Below are 21731 nucleotides of genomic sequence, written 5' to 3'. Positions count from 1 at the left end.
CCACCTCCCTAGGTAGTTGTTGAAAAGGAGGGCTGATTGAGTAACTGTTCATCAGCATAAAGAACAGGGTGTGACATCCTTTTCCGAAGTTTGTCTCATGCAGTTTGTGTACATGAAACTGTATCAAGGAACGCATATCTACGGAGGAGGGTTTGGTCTTTTATGGGTAGTGGGTCTGCAATATCTTTTGGAAATGCCAGGTGGGCCATAAATGGAGGCTGCAACCAGTAACCTGAAAATTGTGTCTGTGTGCAGTTATAATGCAGTAGAAAGTCTTGCACAGCCAGGCCATCCTGTTCTAAGGTAGTATGAATTCCCATTTTAGCTGGAGACATTTACCTGGCCACACGAGTGATCATATTTGATCACAGGCACCTAATAAATGTTGGTTCGTGGGAATTGGGGAAGGGAGAGGCAGCCTGTTCCATTTCTTGATCTTTTCAGTGACTTTTGACATTGTCCACCCATTGTTTTCTGATCAGACCGTAGCCCTAACACGACACCTAAGAACTTGACTGAAATCTAGCACCAGGATAGGGGAAAGTTCTACGTGCAGATAAGTATTAGGAGTCAATGGTAATATCATAGACTTGTTCCAATTGATAGTTATCCCGTAAGCCTTTTGAATAATGTCAATTCCCTGATACTCGGGCTAAGGTTTGTGGATGGGCTGCTTCAATATGGTGCGATGTCTTCAGCGTCTACAGAGATGACTTAATTGCTATAGGTAAAGTTCAGTCCAGCGATCACTTGATGCTGGTTGATCATGCAAGCTAGAGTTTCAAATTCCATAGCAAATACCATTTGAGAGCAGAGGGCAGACCAAGTGGGTGCTCCTTTGTATGGAAATGGGCTCTGAGAGAAATAATTCTAAGTGCTCAGGCAGTGAGGGGGTTCATGCAAAGTATATTAATTGGTGGTTAAAGTGAAAAATGTTTAAAGTATGTGCTTGGATTGTCTACCTGTTCTCTCCTTTCTCCCTCTATTTGCACTAAGTTGTGTGTGGACCAGGGAAGGGAGAACCAGTGCTGCAAGAGTTCTGTCCATCCTCTCTCCTTCTCTGTCGACCCTTGCATATTTTCCTAGATGTTTTAACTTCTGGTCTGCCAACTCATTAAATTCCATTGGCTTAGTTTTCATATCTGCTAAGGTTTGAGTGTTGCCCTGTTTCATATAGTTAATTTCTAAGGAGCGTATCAGACACTTCAGAATGAGCACGCCCACCAGCCCTAAGGCCACACATCAGCAGCCCAGTCTCCAGGTGCAGGAAGCGTCCATGATAAGTCACTCTGCCCCCCCGGCACTCTGCCCCCCCGGCACTCTGCCCCCCCGGCACTCTGCCCCCCCGGCACTCTGCCCCCCCCCGGCACTCTGCCCCCCCCCGGCACTCTGCCCCCCCCCGGCACTCTGCCCCCCCCCGGCACTCTGCCCCCCCCGGCACTCTGCCCCCCCCGGCACTCTGCCCCCCCCGGCACTCTGCCTTCCCCCGGCACTCTGCCCCCCCCCGGCACTCTGCCCCCCCCGGCACTCTGCCCCCCCCCGCACTCTGCCCCCCCCCCCGCACTCTGCCCCCCCCCCGCACTCTGCCCCCCCCCGCACTCTGCCCCCCCCCCGGCACTCTGCCCGCCCCCCGGCACTCTGCCCCCCCCCCCCCGGCACTCTGCCCCCCCCCCCCGGCACTCTGCCCCCCCCCCCGGCCTCTGCCCCCCCCTCTGCACTCTGCCCCTCCCCGCACTCTGCCCCTCCCCGCACTCTGCCCCCCCCTCTGCACTCTGCCCCCCCTCTGCACTCTGCCCCCCCCTCTGCACTCTGCCCCCCCCTCTGCACTCTGCCCCCCCCTCCGCACTCTGCCCCCCCCTCCGCACTCTGCCCCCCCCCCCGCACTCTGCCCCCCCCGCACTCTGCCCCCCCCCGCACTCTGCCCCCCCCCGCACTCTGCCCCCCCCCCCCGCACTCTGCCCCCCCCCCCGCACTCGGCCCCCCCCCGCACTCGGCCCCCCCCCGCACTCGGCCCCCCCCCGCACTCGGCCCCCCCCCGCACTCTGCCCCCCCCGCACTCTGCCCCCCCCGCACTCTGCCCCCGCACTCTAACACTGCTCTATGCTCTTCATCACTGTATTCGACGCCACTGCTCTCTGTGCCACTCTAAACCACTGCACTCTGACACTCTTGTTATCAGTGGCAAAGATTTAAGAACTGAAATTGATTCAAAATGGAAAGTTGGTCATCAATGGAGATGTCTTGTGGCAGATTATCCTTGGCATCCTAAAGCCAAGTCTGCAAGATCCTACCTATCTTTTTCCTTCTTTGTTTTTGTTCCAACAAGTGACTTTGTGTTTACATTTCTGATAGAGAATTCTAGCCTTGATTCCTCACCTTTTGAATATTCACCAGGCATCAAACAGGATCCAGAAACATTTCAACAGTACCTCTGCTTCACCAGTAGGTGGTACCATGCAGCTCAGCACTGACACTGTTCCTCTCTGGACAAGATGTGCGGAGACTATGTAGGCATCACTTCTGCATTTTGATGTCTGTTCCTTTCTTTCTGCGTCTGGAGCTCTCTCTCTTGTCTCTGAAACAGTCACCTCAATAATTTGTACTAAATATTCTCAGTGTACAATGGATGTCAGCCCCCAAAACTAAATTTTTTAAGCCCTGTAGGGGCTGTCGCAAACAAATGTCTGTGGCAGATTTTCATCGAAGTGCCTGAGGTGAAGTCACAACTCCAAGGCCTGCAGTGACTGCATGTCGATAAACCCTAAGGTCAGCTGGGACCTTGAGGCGAAGCTGTACATTGCCAAATAAAAGAAGATTCTGTGACAAGACTGGTATAGTCGCGATCCAAGTCCAGTGTTCGTTCCCAGTCCTGTTTCTGCTACATAAGAAGTCAAAGTGGCTCCAGAAGTCAGTCTTAATCCAGATTTAAACCTCCCTGTAAGTAAAAAAGGAAACTGCCCTCTCTTGCCTCTTGCATTTGCCTCACCAGGTGCAGGAGCAGCCCCATGGATCTCAGTTTCACTCTTGCAGTAGCTTGACAACTGAGAAGATTCTACAACTCCTTCGTGCAGCCATTCTCCGGCTCATCTGGTTCTTGCTGACTCCGTCTTTCGTGCCTTCTGACCCCAAGTAGCTGAGAAGCCTTCCATCTGGAGTACTGCTGGAACGTTTACCCTCCACTCCAGTTGCACTCTCTGAGCCTGTCACAACACCTTTGGCTCGATCCAGAACCTGCCCCCTGTGCCACAGTCCATTGCCGGTCACTGGGAATGAGATACAGAATCGATTGATTCAGGATGAGGCAATACCCTTGGTACCCTCTGAATGAGAGTCTGCACCGGTCCGACCTCAACCAAAGCTGTGCCCAACAATAATGAGGCTCCTCCTTCCCCACTTGCTCTTCCACCTCGACAAGGGAGACAACACCACCTACACTCCTTTTTCACACAGACTCGGACAATGCGTATGACATTCGCTCAGCCCTGTCATGACAACAATTGGTATGATGCCTTGAAGGAGGCTTGTTCTCTCAATACCTTCCCTGAAAAAGGACATTGACTCTCACCTAATGGTCCAGCCACTGAGGAATATGCTTGCTATGCCATGGGAATACGTAAGTCTGCTGAAGTCCTTGACATACAGCCACCCGCCTTGGAGGTCAAGACTAATGTGCTGACCGAAGTTCTCCAGCCGGAGCAGACATCTTCTGAGACCATTTTCCATTTAATGAGGCACTAATGGATATCCTATTAGGAGCTTGGGCCAAACCTTGCTCTGCCCCTGGTCGCCCTGTATTCCTTTTTCATCACCGTTTCCCCTGTAAGTTTGGCAGTGCATGAATTTACTTTTCTGACTACTACCCCTGGAAAGTATTTTCTTTCAACAGCATGTCTCTCCAATCAGTAAATGCCAGCTGTCTCCTGGGATGCTATTCCGATGCCCGTTTGTACGCGATGGTTTAAGTCTTTTTTGTTGTCCCTGCAGATCTCCAGCCTGTCCTTCCCCAGGCCATCCAAGATGGTTCTGATGCGGCCAAGTTAACAATTTATTGTGGCTCAGTCCCCATCAGGCGAGCCATTGGCGCCAGTGTCACCATTGACCGCCATGTGTGGCGGCGATCAACCAGGTTCTCTAGCGATGTCCAGTCCTGCCTCATTGACATGCCCCTTAACAGGACTCGCTTGTTTGGAGATCAGGCTGATTCCGCTTTAGAACAATGGTTCCGACATCAGTACCAACCTTACCTCTCCTTTTTCCGATTTGTTAGAGCTGTCCTTTATTGCCAGCCTGTCCAACCTCATCAAGGAACCCAGCAGTTTTGCCAGTGAGGCCGTGGTGCCTACCACCCCCCTGGCCAAGGGCAGCGGGCCACTCAGTCCACTGCTCCCCCTGTAGCTTCACCTGCTAAACCACTTTAGCGTGCTCTAAAGGGAGCATAGCCACCTTGTGGGAAATAGGATCGGATGATTCTTCCCGGTTTTGCAAGCTAAAATATCGAACAGGTGGGTCCTGCAGGTTGTTCACAAGGGATATAGCTTACCCTTCCTCTCTTCTCCAAGGCACCATAAACCACTCCCAGCCTCCGAGCATCAGACAGAGAGAGACCTTTGTCCTGTTTTAGCCCTGCGCTATATCAATGCGTTCCCCCCCGAAGGACGAATTTAAGATGCTCATCCTGGTGCAGGTCTTGAGCCAGCAGACTGGACGGTGGCGTTGGACCTGCAGGATGCCTATTTCCATATACTCGTCCTGCCGGCCCATTGGCGCTACCTACTTTTCGTGCTAAGTCGGGCGCATTTCCAGCTCACTGTGCTCCCCTTTGATCTCACCAGCGCCCCTCAGGTGTTCAAAAAAGCGATGGTGGTGACTCATTTTCTGAGATCCAGGGTGCCAGTCTTCCCAACTGGCCGTTGAAGGCAGGCTTGCCCAAACAGTTGTCTGCCACCTTTCAGACTGTGGTAATCCTCCCGTCATCCTTGGGGTTCACTATCAGCGTACCGAATTCACAACTGACTCCTTCTCAGACGCTCCTCTTTATCAGAGCCATTCTGGACATGGTTCGATTTTGTGCCTTTCTCCCGGGAAAGAGAGTCCCGGACATTCTAGCTATGATTCAGATCTTTCAGCCTCTGTCCTGGATTTCAATGAGGTAGACTTTGAGACTGATGGGGCTGATGGCCTCTTGCATCCTGCTGGTCGAGTATGCCAGGTGGCATATGCTGGCTCTGCAGTGGATCTGAAGTCTCAAGGGGCCAAACTTAAAGGGGACCTCTCTGACCATATTCAGATTTTGGAGGAGACTTCAAAAGATCTGCAGTGGTGGTTAATATACAGTGATTGGATCTGCTGCAGACCCCTCTCACTGTCCTAGCCAGTGTTCGCAGTAGTGACTGATGCATCGCTTCTGGGTTGGAGTAGCCATCCATGCTCTCCCAGAGATGGAGATCAGACATCTCTGGATACCGGTGGATCCTAGCTCCATATAAACCTTCTGGAGCTTGAGGGTCAAACGCTTGGCATTGAAAGCCTTCCTTCCATCCAACAAGGTGAAGCTTGCAGAGTTGATCATGGACATCACCACTGCCATGTGTTATTTCAAGTAACCGAGCAGTGTGGGATCATGGACCCTAAGCCTGGAGGTCCTGTACCTCTGGAAATTGCTGGATTGCAAGGATATTCCGGGTGGTGAACCACCTGGCATGCTCTTTGAATGCCATGGTGGTTGACCTTGGCCATTGACACATTGCGGATCACAAGTAGCAGTTGCATCCGGAGGTGGCACAGGGTCTCTGCTGAGAATGGGAGAACCTTGGCACAATTTCTTTGCCACCTCCGAAAGAGCTCAATGTCAGCATTTTTACGCGTTGGAGTTTCCAAGGTGTCCCTCTCTCAGGACGTATTCCTCCTTAAGTGGAACGTGGGACTTCTTTATGCTGATACTCTTGCCCCAAGTTCTCAAGAAAATAAGGACAAGCTGGACCCAAGTCATCCTAGTAGCTCTGGATTGGGCATGTAGAGTAAGTTATCTAGAAAGCCTGTGCTGGAGCATCTGTGCCCCAAACTGGCTGCCCCTCTGAGAGGATATACTGTCGCCGCAGCAGGGCCCGGTTCTGCTCCCAGACCTTCACAATCTCCACCTTCATGCTTGGAGATTGAGCTTCCATAGCTGAATGCCTTGGCTCTTCCCTTGAATGTGGTTCACGTCATCTCTACAGCCAAGCGTCTCTCGGCAAACTGTATACGCCTGTCGTTGGGACAGATTTGTTGCTTAGTGATACTCCTGGTAGATAGACCCCTACCAGGCAAAGTTATCTGACGGTTTGTTATTTGTTTGGCCCTAGTCCGGCAAGGCTATGCTCTGCGCACTGTTAAATGGTACCTTTTGCTCGTTTAACTTTCTTGCGATTGCTGGATCAGCCTTAGTTGTTTAAGTCTCCATATGTTATGAGTTTTTGAAAATGGTTACAACATCTTTTGTGTCCCTTCCCCCTTTGTCCTGCCATAGTCGGACCTTAACTTGGTCCTTGTGGTCCTGATGGGCACTCCCTTCAAGCTGCTTCGCAGCTGCTCCTTGTGGTTTCTCATGCTCAAGACAATGTTCCTCGTCACCATTATACCAGCATGGTAGGTGGGTGAGCTTCATGGTCTGTGTCAACCCACCATACATCACCTTCCTGAAACTGGTTCTGCGGACATGAGCATCCTTCTGACCAAAAGTTGTGATGCTGTTCCACGTTGGTCAAACCATACTCTGCTGGTGTCCTATGCTCTGCCTCACCCCTCTAAGAAGGAGACACTCCATCGCTTGAACCCCAAATAAGCACTGAACTTTTATAATGATTCTTCCAAAGAACACCGGGTGAACGGTCCGCTCTTTGTGGGGTTCTCTGGAACGAAAAAGAAGGGAACCATCTCATGCTGGTTCGTGCTCCAAATTTAGATCTACTACACACTGGCTATAAAGCAGCTTTCGGAAGGTCTGTTTGCTCATTCTACAAGCCCCAAAGAGTCGATTCACAGACACACCTCCAAATAAGTACTGATTTGGTATCTATTCAAAATATGAGGAATCTGCTTCTAGAAGTCTCTATCAGAAGAACAAGTTATTTAACTTCGGTAATGCGATTCCTGGTAGAGGCTCTATCTAGCTGCAGATTCTGCACCGACCCTCCCGTCCTTTCTGTTCTGTGACTGGACTTTATATTTTAATAGGATCCCAAGTTAAGGAATCTGCACTAGCACACCAATTTAATTTGGGAGCTCTGCTTCTGGGGGCGCGGACACTCTTAAAAGCAGCTGACGTCCGTGCGCAGGAGTGGTGCCTATATAGGCTCCACACATCATTTCAGCAGCGTAACAGTGTTACTGCTGAGGCTCACAGCACCACCCGCCAGTGCACAGAGGTACTGTTGAAAAGTTTCTGGATCCAGTCTAACACCTGGCACATATTAACAAGCATTTGCAATGCAACTGGTCTCGCATTTACAAGAGTTTGAGCTGTTGGCATTGTAAATGATAATGCCTTTTATTTATGTTTTGGTTTTTGAATACAAATAAAACGCATTGCCATTTACAATGCCAATAGCTTAACCCCTTCAGTGCCCGCCCCTTTCCCCGCCCTGTGCCGGCCGTTGTATTAGCGGGCGGGGTTTATGACGAGCTGGTCTCGTCATGGGCTCAGCGCGACCGCGGCCCATGACGAGACCAGCTCGTCACGGGCATTGAAGAGGTTAAACTCGCTTAAATTCGAGACCTATTACATCGCAAATGCTTGTTTTTCGATTGCTGTTTATTTTCGTTTTTCAGAATCATAACTGTGTGAACATACATTTTAGGCCCACAATTCTCATTTTGGCCTCCATTCCTGCATTCAAGGGCTCCTGGTGTCCCCCTACTACTCCGAATTCTGCATGCCAATCCCCCTTTATTAGATTTGGTTACATACTTAACATCTAGAGTACAGCATTGTACAAAACACAATAAACACAACAAAGCTGTTTCCCTCATTCCCGCACTGTCCTATCTCCCTGTCCCACCACACCTAATAACTCATCCTTTGCATAACTTAAATAATGAACAAAAGCGGCACATGTTTTCTTGAGTAACACTTGACCTTCTAGCATACCATCTAGGCATACCATGGGGTCTAGTTGCAATGACCTCTCAATCATCTCCTCCCAGGTCCCCCAGAGTCCTGCGCCCGTGCTGTTCAATCAAAAGACACTTCCACACCATGTGGTAAAACCTTGCATCCTCTACATGGCACCTCGGTCGAGCTGAACTTACCCCTGTAACCATGTGGGCTAGATGCCCAGGTGTCAGATATGTTTGGTGGAGATTACTGAACTGGGTAGATTTTAACCTGGCAGATCAGGATACTCTCTGCACCCACAGATCCTCATCCCAATCTTTATCTGCAATTAATTTCCTCATACAACTCTCCCATCTTTCGGGATGTCATAACACCTTTGTATACACTCTTAATGCCCCTTACTGTCTGTCCCAGCAGCCCCACTTATCCCCGCTCCACAGCATATCCCAATGCTCACCACTATATAGCCCCGCTAGTGCATGCCCCCCTCGTGTACTCACTCCATCTCCAGGCCCCGTCAGCCTGCAACAGTCGGTCCACCAGTCCCGGATCCTTGATCCTTGAATCGCTTGCGCTGGGTTTCCCGCACTGCCTCTGGGTCTCTGCCTTTGTCAGCACAAAAGAGGTCTAGGTCGAGCACCATCTTGTCGCCGCTGTTCTGGGGTTCCCACGCCTCTGTTCAGTCCTTGTCAAAACCCAACCAGGACCGCAGAAGGGGACCCCAGAGAAAATAAAGTAACACGCCTGCGCATCACCAAGCACGCCTCATTAGCGCGACGCGTGCGCAGAAAAACACACGGTATCCGGGCGTGATGCACTGAGCAAGCGCTGCGAGTGCAGTGTAATGAGCATGCGCAAACAACCGCGCTAAAGATTTTTGACAACAGAGTTGCGCAAACTTATGTCACAGTATTTCTATAAAGTCTATATTTAGAGCTGCCGTGCTTACTTAGGTGACAGGCATCCCATTGTTGACTGGAGGAAGACACAATGCGCAAGTTATTAAATATCCTACCACTAATTTTGTGTATACAAAACATCCCTATATTCACCACAATCCCGCGAGTGGTGCGCACGCGCCACAGCGAGACGTGCTTTCAATTATCGCGTCCGTGTCTGGGCACGATAATTGAAACCACATGGCCTATTGGTGTCTATTACGCGCACGAAGCGCGTAATAGACACCAATAGGCCGTAGGCGGAGCAACGCGCCTGCCTTTGGCAATTGCGTGCAGTCTTTTATAAAAAGACACACGCAAAGGCCAACGGGGTTGCAGAAAAGGAATCGCACACGCACGAGTGTGTGCGATTCCAGGGCCGATTTCTGAACCCCGGACAAAAGGACTCTCGCCTGCGCAAGCACTGCTGCGCATTGCAACGCAGGTCACGAGACCTAAAAAAGTGAGGGATCTATAGCTCGATATTTGTCTCTACTGGAAAGGGCATTATGGAAGACAAGTGATTTGTTCTTTAAGAAATTAGGAATAAAATGTTGGCCTCATCTGACCAGGGAGATGGGAAACTAGATAATTTTTTAATGTTATATTTTTCTAAGGTAAGGGTTTGAAGTGTATTTTAAGTAGTGGCTATTGGATCTAAAAAATGTTCCACATCAAGCTGCCCCATAGAATCATACTTATTCTGAGCACTTCAGCATAGGGATATCCAAATGCCGATTAAAATGTTCAACTAAATGTAATCGACCTTCCAATTGTTTTCATCAGATGCTCTTGAAGGCTGGTGACAAAATTGCTCCCAGGCATGGAGGGCCATAGATCACCCTTTAATTCATTATATAAAATGCACAATAAAAAGTCAGTCTTGAGTTGTTGTATATCAAAAGGTAGTGGGGGAAAATGTTGGATATGACGAAAGATAGTTTTGATGGCCTTCTGCACCTATATTCCCCAGTCTAGAGGCCCACTTAGGTTTAACATTTGAAAGATACTTTGTTTGCTGTGACTCATAATACCTTTGTACGCATGCTATTCAGTGTGATTACACTGGTGAGACACTGTTTACCAGTTCATCTGGACTTTTCCTTTCTGAGTGAATGAGCTTTATCCCCCTATGGTATAGTACTCCTGCCATGAATATCCATAGAGACTGATTAGTTCTGAGAATACATTCTATGTGTTCGAAATGGGGGTCTCTAGTTGGCAGAGGTAGGTACCTTTGACCAAATAGGGACCCTTGTTTCCAGTCAGGGTAAGGGGCTACACTTCTAAAATAACCCCTGCTCACCCCCTTGGTAGATTGGCACGAGTAGACAGGCTTATCTCAGAGGCAGTGTGTAAAGCATTTGGCAACACATACAGTAATACAGTGAAAACACTACAAATGGACACCACACCAGTTTAGAAAAATAGACTTACTAGACTTAACACAAGACCAAACAACAAAAATCCACAATACTGTAATCAAAAATATACTTTAAAATGGTAGCAAATAGCTTAGTTCAATGTAGATGGTAAATGCAACACTTTACTCTTACCTTAGGTGCGTCACACAAAACAAACAAAAGGGGTGCAGGGAAGGTGATGCGCTGTTCCTTACACTCAGGGAAGTGGATGCGTTGTTTCCTTATTGCTGCGCAGGGGAGTTGAGGCTCGCTTCCTTACTGTGAGGGGAGTTGATGCGTTGTTTCTTACTGCGGCCCGGTGATGATGCGACAAGATGGCGCCTCGATGCGACGATCCGGTGCGATGCGAGAAAATGGCGTCCTTGATGGAATGCAACAACGTTGGATGCGATGCGTGCACGCCCAACCGCCGGGCGGCGGACTCTGTAACTTCTGAGCCGCGACATGCTCCTCCAGTGATGCGACGGCAACCTCTGCGGCGGCGACACGCTTCTCTGGGGATGCGACACGCTTCGTCGGTGATGCAACGGCGAACAGCTGCGGCGGCACGCTTCGGCAATGCGATGACAACTGCTTCTGCGGCGACACGCTTCTACTCGTTGCGTCACGCTTCCAGTTCCCAGCGACCCGCAGTATTCTCAGAGGGCCCAAACAACAGTAGGCACTTCTCTGCAGGTAGAATTCCCAGCAAGGAAATTCAGGGGGAGCTGGTGGTGAAGTCTTTGTGTCCCTGAGACTTCAGAACAGGAAGCAAGCTCAGCTTCAAGCCCTTGGAGATCTTCCTCAAGATAGTAAAAGTACACACAAAGTTCCTTTTCTCCTTTCCTTGGCAATAAAGTAACAACTGCAGGCCAACTCCAGAAATAGCAAAACAGCACAGGGGCAGTCTCCTCCTTCCTTGATAGAGGTTTGCCTTGTTTCCCAGAAGTGATCTAAAGTTCTGGGGTCTGGGCCCCAATATTTATACCAGTAAATCCTTTGTCCTCTGAAGGCAGAGGGTGCCTGTGCCCAGCCAAAACCAGTTCTGTGCAGCTTCCTGGAGGTGGAGACAGCATTGTTGATGGCAGACCTGGCCGAGGTAGCTGAAAGAAAATCTCCTCCCCCCTACTCTCTATTCTATGAAGGCTCAGGTTAGTTAAAGGAAATCTCCACCCCCCACTCTCTATTCAATGCAGGTCCTATTCAGCCCAGCCCTGACCCATCAGACTCCTGGAGCCAAGGCTCTCCCCAGCCCCCTGCCACTCACAAACCAGACATGGAATACACAAACCTAGCAGAGGCATGCTGGATGGTTAGGCAAGAAATTACCTACTTTCTCAAAGTGGTATTTTTAAACACAGAATGTAAAAATCACCCACACTAAAATATGTATTTTAACATTCTGAGTTCAGACATACTAAACTCGAATTTCTACCTTGTTCCCTGGGTCAGTTAGGATTATAAGATGTTATAATCAAACTGACCATTTTGGCCTATGGGAACAGGTAGCCTTGCAATAGTGAAAAACTAAATTGGCTGTAATTCACTATCAGGACATGCCACACACATCAGGGCATGTCCCACCTTTTACATAAAATGCACCCTGCCCTTGGGTCTACCTTAAGGGTGACTAATATGTAGAAACGGGAAGGTTTGGGGACTGGCAAGTGGGTGCACTTGCCAAGTCGACATGGCAGTCCCAGACTGCACACAGGCTCTGCAATCTCAGGCCTGAGCCACACTTTACAAGCTGCTTCTGTGGGTGGCACAACCAGTGCTGCAAGCCCACCAGCAGCATTTGATTTACAGGCCCTGGGCACACATGGTGCACTGTACTAGGGTCTGACAAGTAAATCAAATAAGCCAATCATGGAGTCACTAATCAAATACATCAATTTACACTAGGGAGCACTTTCACTTTGGCACTGAATAGCCGTGGCAAAGTGCCCAAAGCATCTAGACCAGCAAAACCTACAGCAAAAACACAGCAGGCAACAGAAAAAAAAATGAAAGGGAGACCCATGCCAATGGTGCCAGGTCTAACACTATGATTTTAGAATTCCAGGGAAATATTTACATATTTATTCTGAGCTGTTTAGTTTCTGCCTCTTTTACCCGATGTGAAGACTGTAATCTCAATAGGACTATTGGAAGGGCTCTAGTATTGAAAAAGGATCAACATATGCAAGGTTATTTTTTAGCCATTGTTAGGTGATTTCTGTTACATGGTACAGTAGATCACACCACTTGTATTACTGTAGCCTACTGATAAGATAGTAAAGAAACATTGTGTACAGCTCATTGATGCGTCAATTGAAAGTAGTGCCCCAAATACGTGCACAATGAGGTAAAGGGAGAAAAGGTAAAATGCATGTTACTGTGAAAAAAATGATTGATCGGCGCTCTCCTTGGGAGCAAGTAACATGTTGGCATCTAAATTCACCGCTAGATTTTTGACTTTCGATGATAGAGGAATTTGTTGGTTAAAAAGCAGACGTTGGGGAGTCTGCATGATGGACCTTTTAATACTGCAGTTAAACATGAGTATTTGAGATATGCTTAATTCTGGTGGTTTTAAGAGTGAGTACTGCCCTGTATATTTTCATTTTCCAGTTCTTATGCCTCATTGCAGTTGAATTTTTCATCCTCTTTTTTGTAGTTAATTCTTATATGTGGTGTGTGTCGGAGTTAAAAATCATTGTTTTGTGTCAATATGTATTTTCCCTACATCATTCATTAGATATTATGTCAATTTTCCCAAAATACCATCCTTATTAAATCAATCGGGTAAACAGCAACAGGCATATAGTAGTTTAGACGCAGAGGGTCAGTTATATCTGTGATTACTACTTTGATTGAGCTGAATTCATTGTTTTTTTAATTTTTTTAAAATTGTTTTGAAATGTATGTATAATTTTTTTTTCTATTTTAGATTGGTGTTCAGATTTTCACTAGAAGACCTTGCGATGAACAGCAGAAAAATGGCTTTTGTCCTGATGATGTAATCAAATGTCTTAAGAAATACCCTAAAGCAATTCTGAAATATCTTGAACATTTAGTTCTTGACAGAAGGTTGCTGGTAAGTAATTCTGAGATGGGTATTAAGCACACAATAAAGGGGCATGCCATGGAAAAGTGAACAGCACTGTTAAGTCTTTAACCCCTTCGCCGCGGCGGGAATTCCGCCGCGGCGCGGGGGGGTGCGGGGGGGCAGCGCGGCGGGCCTGTGCTCATGACGGAGCCGCTCCGTCATGAGCCACAGTTGAGCTGTGCTCATGACGGAACGGTTCCGTCATGACTCCGCCCATTTGCGTTGTCGCCCCGCACAGGCGGGGAAACAGCGCCGCGCAGGCGGAGCGGCCGCCGACAGGATTGCCATGACGGAACCGTTCCGTCATGAGCACACGGCAACCGTGGCTCATGACGGAACGGTTCCGTCATGAGCAGGGAAGGGGTTAAGCTAGGCCATTTTCACAACACACTAAGGGGAATTGTTTTTATTCAGTGAAGAAATCTGTGTATCTGTCTATCTATCTTATCTATCTATCTATCTATCTATCTATCTATCTATCTATCTATCTATCTATCTATCTATCTATCTATCTATCTATCTATCTATCTATCTATCTATCTATCTATCTATCTATCTATCTATCTATCTATCTATCTATCTATCTATCTATCTATCTATCTATCTATCTATCTATCTATCTATCTATCTATCTATCTATCTATCTATCTATCTATCTATCTATCTATCTATCTATCTATCTATCTATCTATCTATCCCTCACTCTGTCTCCCGCCCTATCTATCTATCTATCTATCTATCTCTGGCAGTCGCCAGTAGGTAGTTACAGTTAGGATCATGTTTAGCATGGAAAGTTTCCTGGCAATCTGTCAAGCGGACGCTAAGAAAAAGGGGTGTCAAAAAAAGTGTTTTTCCAATGTTCATTTCCATAGAGATTTTTAGACACGACTACTGCCTGAACCGCTGGACGGAATTACACCAAATTTGGCAGAAAGGTGGTAGTAGGGTCCAGAAAGAACCCTTTTTGTTATTTGGTGTAAATCAGTTTAGTAGTTTTTGAAAAATTGAAAAAACCCCAAAACAAATACATAGGGACGAGGATCCACCAGTCCCCGTGCGGAAATGTGACTGGTTGCCAGCACTTCAACCAAGAAGTGTTGCCAGCCATTTTGGGACTCTGCTTCAGCCAAGTACCACAAAAAACCGTAAAAAAGAGAAGGGGCCCGGGTAGGAATACCCTGGCCAGCCAGGCCTGTTTTGGGGGCAAAGGAGCCACACAGGGTCCGTGGCTCCAGCTGAAATGTTTGTAAAAACTGGCTCCTGCACTTCTTTACAATTTAGCCCCTGGATAAGCCAGGTCCTGGGGACATGTGGGCTCATAGAAAATTTAAATGAGGGGAGCTCTCGGGGCCCCCCTCCTGAAACTCATTGAGCAACCTCGCCAGGGCTAAAGAAAGATTAATGGGAACCACCTCCCTTGGGCTACGTAACACCCAGAAGTAAGTCCCTCATGGCGGGATTGCCGAGACCTCATCGGAGGCCCCGTCTCCCTTCTCAACCACTCTAAAAGGGGCATCCTGGCACACTACTGGTTGGGGATGAAGTCTCTTCGGCTGGTGAACCTTTTTTTTTTTTTTTGTTGCCACAATTAAGTCCCCCCAGCGGGATTGCTGAGACCTCATCGGAGGCCCCGATCCCTTTCTCAAACACTCTGCAAAGGGGCCTCCTGGCGCACTAGTGGTTGGGGGATGAAGTCTAGGTGTGAGTGCGCTGGTAAACTCTGCTCTGCAGGTGTTTGGCTGAGTTTTTGCCAAACTCCGTGTTCCAAGAGGAGTGACAAAATTCAGCAAAATCCGCCGGCGGAGCGGAGTTTCTTGCCCTCCCCTATCAGAGTCTCGCACACCCACTCACAGACCCATGCAGATACTCATATACCCACTTACAGCCCCACTCATACTCTCTCACACCCACTTACAAACCTACTCACACACCCACTGAGTCACTAATGCACTCACTAATACACTTAGTGTCAAAGCTTAGTGGTTACAGTTAGCAAATATATATATTTTTTTAAACCATACAAATTCACATAAAAAACCAAAGATTACTGGGACGTTATAGTTAGGAAATATAATTTTTTTCTTAACGTGGAAATTCACTGAAAAAAAATAATGGTTACAGGGAAATTATGGTTAGGAAGTAGAGTAAAAAAAAAAAACGTTGAAAGCCCTGAAAAAAACAAAGGTTACAGCGAAAATTATAGTGAGGCTTAAATTTCACTTGTTGAAAACCAGAGCCACTCATTCACACACACCCACACACTCACTCACTCATAGAGCCTGATCATACAATCACTCACCCATGCAGCCACTCACCCAGCCACACACTGTAAGAAAGTGCACTCTTTTTGCATGGTTGCCCCCACTTTTTGCCACACTGTTGATGTACTTTGACTGAGCGTGCCCTGGGTCCTGCAAACCAGGTACCCAGGGCCTATGTTCTTTCCCTAAAACTGCATTCAAACAAAACCCATTTGGCACTCTTTGGCCACATGTCAGTCCCTTGTAAATGGTACCATAGGTACCAAGGGCACTGTGGCCAGGGAAGGCCTCAAAGGGCTGCAGCACTTATTGTGCCACCCTCAGAAGCTCTGTACCTTTACACACACACAGAGCCATTGCAGGCTCTGTGTTTTGGTGCAGAACAAAGTGAAGAGTCGACATACCACACATTCCTGTGTTCCATGCTTACAACCCACTGCCCTGGCTTAGGTCAGCCACCCCTCTAGCTGGGAGCACTATACCAGTGGTGAGGGTACAGGTGTATGTATGAGCCCTGTACCCCTACAGTGTCTTAGACAATTCTTAGACATTGTAAGTGCAGTAATGCATTAAAAGTATCAAGTGCTGGGAGTTTGTTGTTATGAACTCCACAGCACCATAATGGCTTTACTGAAAACTGGGAAGTTTGGTACCAAACTTCTCATTGTTAAAAATCTGGTTTGCGATGTCAACATAATCGGCGCCATCTTGTCCCCTCTCAGACCCGCATGCTCCCTCAAGCAGTAGCCATTTTTGAAAGCGCCATGGCCCCTCTGCCCCTCGCCGATCACCAGCGCGTTCCCTAGGTGCTGCAAACACCCCCCCGCGCGCGCCGGCCACCCCCGCTCTCTCATACATGGGCCATAAAACCCTCTCCTTCTGCGCGACCCTGCCATGGAACCACATCCCACGCCTGACCGACATCCCTTACATGGTCATACATCCTTTCGGTAACCCCTTCCTCCACGCCTGATCGTCCGAACTGATCCCAGGCCATCACCTAGCCCTGCGGACGCAGTTTTATTGCCCCTACTGTAAAGGAAACACCCCACATCAAAGGGATTACAGTAGATCAAGGCCCCCCACCCCCTGAGACCCGACCAGTCGCACACACCCCCGGGAATTGGCGGAATGTCCAGCTGTGTGATAGCCATCTCCTACTGTGTGTGGGGTGGGGACTTCCACTGTAGATATGTGTGGAAACGAGCTTAAAGTGGGGATTCTGAGGATGTTCTTTCATGTATCAAAGCGATCTCAAGAATGTGCCATGTATGATAAACCTGCAATAAAGTCATAAACCTGTGTATAAGAGGCCAGGCCTCAGATGTGGTTAGAGCACCTCGTGACGATACCTTGCTGTCTGATCTGATGTGTTCTCCTCCGGAGAGAATAAAACTTTGTTTCCTGCCTTCTAGTCTCCGGCGCCTGCCTCTTTTTGTTGGTTAATCATCGAATGGTATAAAAGGCGATTACCGCCGGGCAATACTTGAAAGGTTATCAACTGCCGCTACCATTTAACAATTGGCGTCCCAAGTGTGGGGCCCATCAGCGACACGTGGATCCAGTGAGAGAGGTCCCAACGACAGAGTGAACGACTGCAGCGATCGGGAGAGCTCCTGCCTGATAGACCCTCGTCTGGCAGCCGATCATCCGAACTTCACTGGTTCCGAACAGACCTCTCTCGAGTGATCTACGGTTCGCAAATACGAAGAGTAGAGGACGATCGGGCGCTGGAGGCGGAAGACGAGAAACTGTCCATGCGGTCCGGGTAAGGTCGTGAAACACGACAAATTGCGAAACGTTTGATTGATTGAAAATTCTAGTATTGCTTATTGATTGTTCTCCTTGAGATATTCGCTGTCTACAAACGGGGAAGAGTAGAAATACTCTCTCTTCCTTTGCAGATAGTGAAGGGTAGGTAACGCAGACTTTTGTCCCCATTGTAACCCGTCGTGCCTATTTTTATCTCCCCATTGATTGATTGGCCGAACATTGATTGTTTTTGAAGAATAGTACTTCTTGAGATATTCTCTGTTTGCAAACAACGTAGAATAGAAATATTCTGTCTAGTCTTTGCAGAACAGTGAAGGATAAGTAACGCGGACTTTTGTCCCCCATTGTAACCCGTCGTGCTTATCTCTTTCTCACCATTGATTGATTGATTGTCCGAACACTAGTTGTTCGATATTGGTTCTTTGGAGGTATTCTCTGCTTACAAATAACGTGGAATAGAGATATTCTATCTAGTCTTTGCAAGCAGTGAAAAGATAGGTAGTGCTGACTTTTGTCCCCGTTGTAACCCGTCATGCCTATCTTCTCCCCATTGATTGGTAGTTGGTTCTGCCCGGACCGCTTATTAGAGGTGAACCATCCGGCTCCACTGGAAGACACCCCTAATAAGGACACATTTTCTAAATATGGATTAATCGCCGTAGCTTACAGCAAATTAGGGCATAAAGATCGCTATATAGAAACAAGAATAATCAAGCGAGACCAGTAGACCGATGACGGGATCCTTTTGACCCTGCAAAAATAAGAAACGTTAGGAAATAGCCCTTTTGCGAGGAATATTAAACCAGGGGAAGAAGCCAAGCTCACGGTCGAGGTAGCCACGAGGTAGCTCGGCCCCGTCGCTCTCGCTGTCTAAACATGTCTGCCCTAATGCCCACCCCGCCCAGTAAACATGACAAAATCCTGCACAAACGGAAGCCTGCTGATACCCACCATCGACGTCACCGAACTGGGCTAGATCGCGCACAATTGGGCAAAGTCATTTTCCGGTTACGCAGTAACATCCTCGTGCTCGTTGCCAGATTGCAAATATGTACAACACTCCAACAAAGTAGTATAATTATAACATTTTAATAACTTATAGGTATAACAACACGCCAACAGGGTAAACACATTAAAACACGTTTTTAAACAACTATTTACATGGCAGTCCTCGCCCCTCCTTCTTCGAAATAGCAACATTGGCCTGTTTTGGGCGGTCCTTTAAGTTGGCTTTGGGCTATAAAAGACCCGCAAAATCCATCGGCCTGTGAGGCGGCATCAGTGGCGGACGATTGTGCGAATAGGCCGGAGGCTACACGCAGCGCCGAGGCCCTGGCAGCGCCGAGGTGGAGTCCACCACGTTGTACTGGTCTTCCCATTCTCTGCTTCGATCGACAGCGAAGGGTGCCCTGGCGGGGGGAGACGACGCGGACGGGCCTCCCCCGCCTCCCCAGGTGGAGGCTCGCCAGCTGAGAGGGCACCCCTGCTGTTTCACTCACCGGCCAGCTGCAGCAGGACCGCCATTTACGTCTTGCCTGCCGGACAACCACTCAGGCGCGGGTTCACCAAGATTGCCATTAGCGTTTGACGCAAGAAGTGGGCCCCCGCAGCCGAGTGATCGGGGGACCCACCCCGGTGGCTGTAACGAAGAGCTGCTGCTGCCACTGGACTCTCGAAATGGCGGTTGGCTCTTCAGATTCAGGCCTGGACCACTAAAAAGACGGCTCTGGGCTACTTTGAACCTCGGAAGCTTGCCTGCTCGGGCGTGGCGCGGACTTCCGGTGAGGGCAAACCGCCGCTATTGTTCGATTATTCCACATTAACTTGTCTTTGCCCCGGGCGACAGCCACCTTGCCTCCGCCTGATGCAGTGAAAGAGACTGATTCAAGGTGTCGGCAGCGAGACCCGCCTGCTGTCCCGCCCTGAGGACGAATCACGGCATCGCTGCGAGACCGTGGTGACGTCATGCTGACGCAAGCTCCTGTTTGAATTATCAGAAGACACTGTAGCCTATCCGCTCGCATCGGTTCCGGTGGAACCTCAACATGACCCGGTAGGAACAAAAACTGTGCCCCCCCCATCCCCGAATCACGATTTATGCGGTCTGTTCTTTCCCATTAATGCCAACGACAGTTCTCGAACTGCCGAAAGGGATTCTGGTCCGACAGCTAATTCATGGAAAGACTTAGACTGTACACTGGCCCGACCTCGCCCCAAAATGGCGCCGATGTAGGAAGGGCCTACAACTCCTTATGGCGTCTCAGTTATTTGACATTGATGTTATAAGGATATCAATGCAATGTTTTCGCACATGACGGGCGGAGGGACGGGGAGGGTACTGATCGGGCATACGAACAACTTTATTGATGCTGGTCTTCCCATTTTCTGATTATTTTCATTTTTCGTGTTAAGGTAGTTTTGCTCATGATACTCGACGCCTCTCACACCGTGGCCAGCCTGAACGGTTGTAGGCCCGTATTTGTATACTGACATTGTTTTCAATAAAGGGTTTTTTTTTTGAAGGAATTACGGAATTAGCATCATAACTGATCACCTAGGTTGGTAAAGGTTTTGAATGAATGATTGTTACTCCCAAGCAATAGAAAGCAGATAATGCAGACCCTTTTTGCCTGAATCTTTTGATTGGCAGAATTTGTACCCGTCACGCCTGTCTTTTTCCAAGAGTTGTCAGAAAATGGTCGACTGTAGCTTAAGGTATATGCCGAATGCAAGGTACGGTATCTTGCACCATAATATACGACCGATTGAGAAATAAATGCACGACCAGGGAACCCGAATTTAGGAGGTGAATGAAATGGAGCATCTTTGTATAGTCGAAAGGAAGAATAATAGGTCTGTGGTATTACTCACTCCTGCGGCTAGCCTGGTACGTGGTAAGTAGAACTTTTTCGTGTCTACGCGCGCTAATGTACTTTGAATGCTGCGCACTCCCCTTCTTCTCTTCCCTATAGGTCACATCGGAATTCCGACTGGAGAATGGAGTGAACATGGACCGCACCGTGCTCAATGTAGGGAAAAACATAGACAAACGTTGTGGGATGGTGCGTGAAGCACAGACCACCACTGGGAACGTGAAAAACTGTATGGTATGACTGTGCGTATGTGCCCTGATTGTACGGTATGAATGTGTATGCATTACACATGCTTGGGGCGCTGGAAGAGAACGTCATCGTATGACTGAAGTGCTTGTCTATCGATCAAAGGGAGGGGAGTAAAAAGTGCGACCCCCCCCCCCCCCCCCCCCCAAATGAATTACGGAAAATACTAAAAATACGCAGCATGCATAGGAAAGAGGACAGGAAAGGAGAGGCCCCCTTACTCAACGTAGCCCTGTGTCTCCGTCTTAAGTTTCTGCGCTTGTTGCATGTACTGTTACGCCCTACCCGGTATTTGTGTGTACGTGAACGCTGAGTTCATGTTTTTCCCCGCTTGTGTTTTCTTATGAAGAACTGACCCATGCTACTCCATGTTGTGTGTACACCAAGTAGCCTATTATCGTACACGTCTCTCTCGTTTTATGTCGTACGTATACCAAATAGCCTACTTGATGCTCTCTCTCTCACACTCTCTCTCTCTCTCTCTCTCTCACTCTCTCTCACTCTCTCTCACTCTCTCTCACTCTCTCTCTCTCTCTCTCTCTCTCTCACTCTCACCCCTCGCTGAAGGCTCTCTTGCCCTCTTTTTGAATAAATTAACGACCCTATACCTCCTCAGAATGTGTATAATTGGCCTAAAACACGGCGGTGTTCGAACAAATTGACAGAAACAAAAACGACCGTACTTTACCACGTTACTACCTCTCCTTTCTGCAAAATGTTGAACTTAATTGGCTGAGAAAGAAAGGACAGGTAAGACGACTGATGTCTCCCAATCTGGCCCTCATCACGGGGACTATATGTCAGTGGTTTTAGTTTTTAGAGCTCTAACGACACCATCTCCACCGCCCAGAATTGCCCCCGCCCAATTGCTCCGAACTAGAATGTCTAAGCACCCCGTCCTCCCAGAATCACCCCAGCTCTGTACTAGCCGTCCCAGAGTATTTCGAACAAAACAGCTGATGACTTTATTTTCTAAAGGTACATCGCCTAAGCTGATGAGGGTTACCTATTGTCTCCAGCAAGAAAAATGTTTAGCTTGTGTCCCTCCCCGAAA

General features: G+C 48.4%; 1 protein-coding gene across 1 annotated transcript in view; it reads left to right on the top strand.

Moving 5' to 3' along the window:
• Window positions 1-21731, top strand: part of TGFBRAP1 (transforming growth factor beta receptor associated protein 1) — a 197866-nt gene that overhangs the window by 113342 nt on the left and 62793 nt on the right. Inside the window, exon 8 of the mRNA XM_085622607.1 lies at window positions 13366-13512. Within this exon, the coding sequence (XP_085478733.1) occupies window positions 13366-13512 (147 nt within the window). The remainder of the gene's footprint in view (window positions 1-13365; window positions 13513-21731) is intronic.

This window comes from Triturus cristatus, chromosome 8 (genome assembly GCF_964204655.1).
Source record: "Triturus cristatus chromosome 8, aTriCri1.1, whole genome shotgun sequence".
Classification (NCBI taxonomy): domain Eukaryota; kingdom Metazoa; phylum Chordata; class Amphibia; order Caudata; family Salamandridae; genus Triturus; species Triturus cristatus.
The sequence above is the reverse complement of the archived record's forward strand: the minus strand, read 5'-3'. Positions and strand labels throughout refer to the sequence as shown.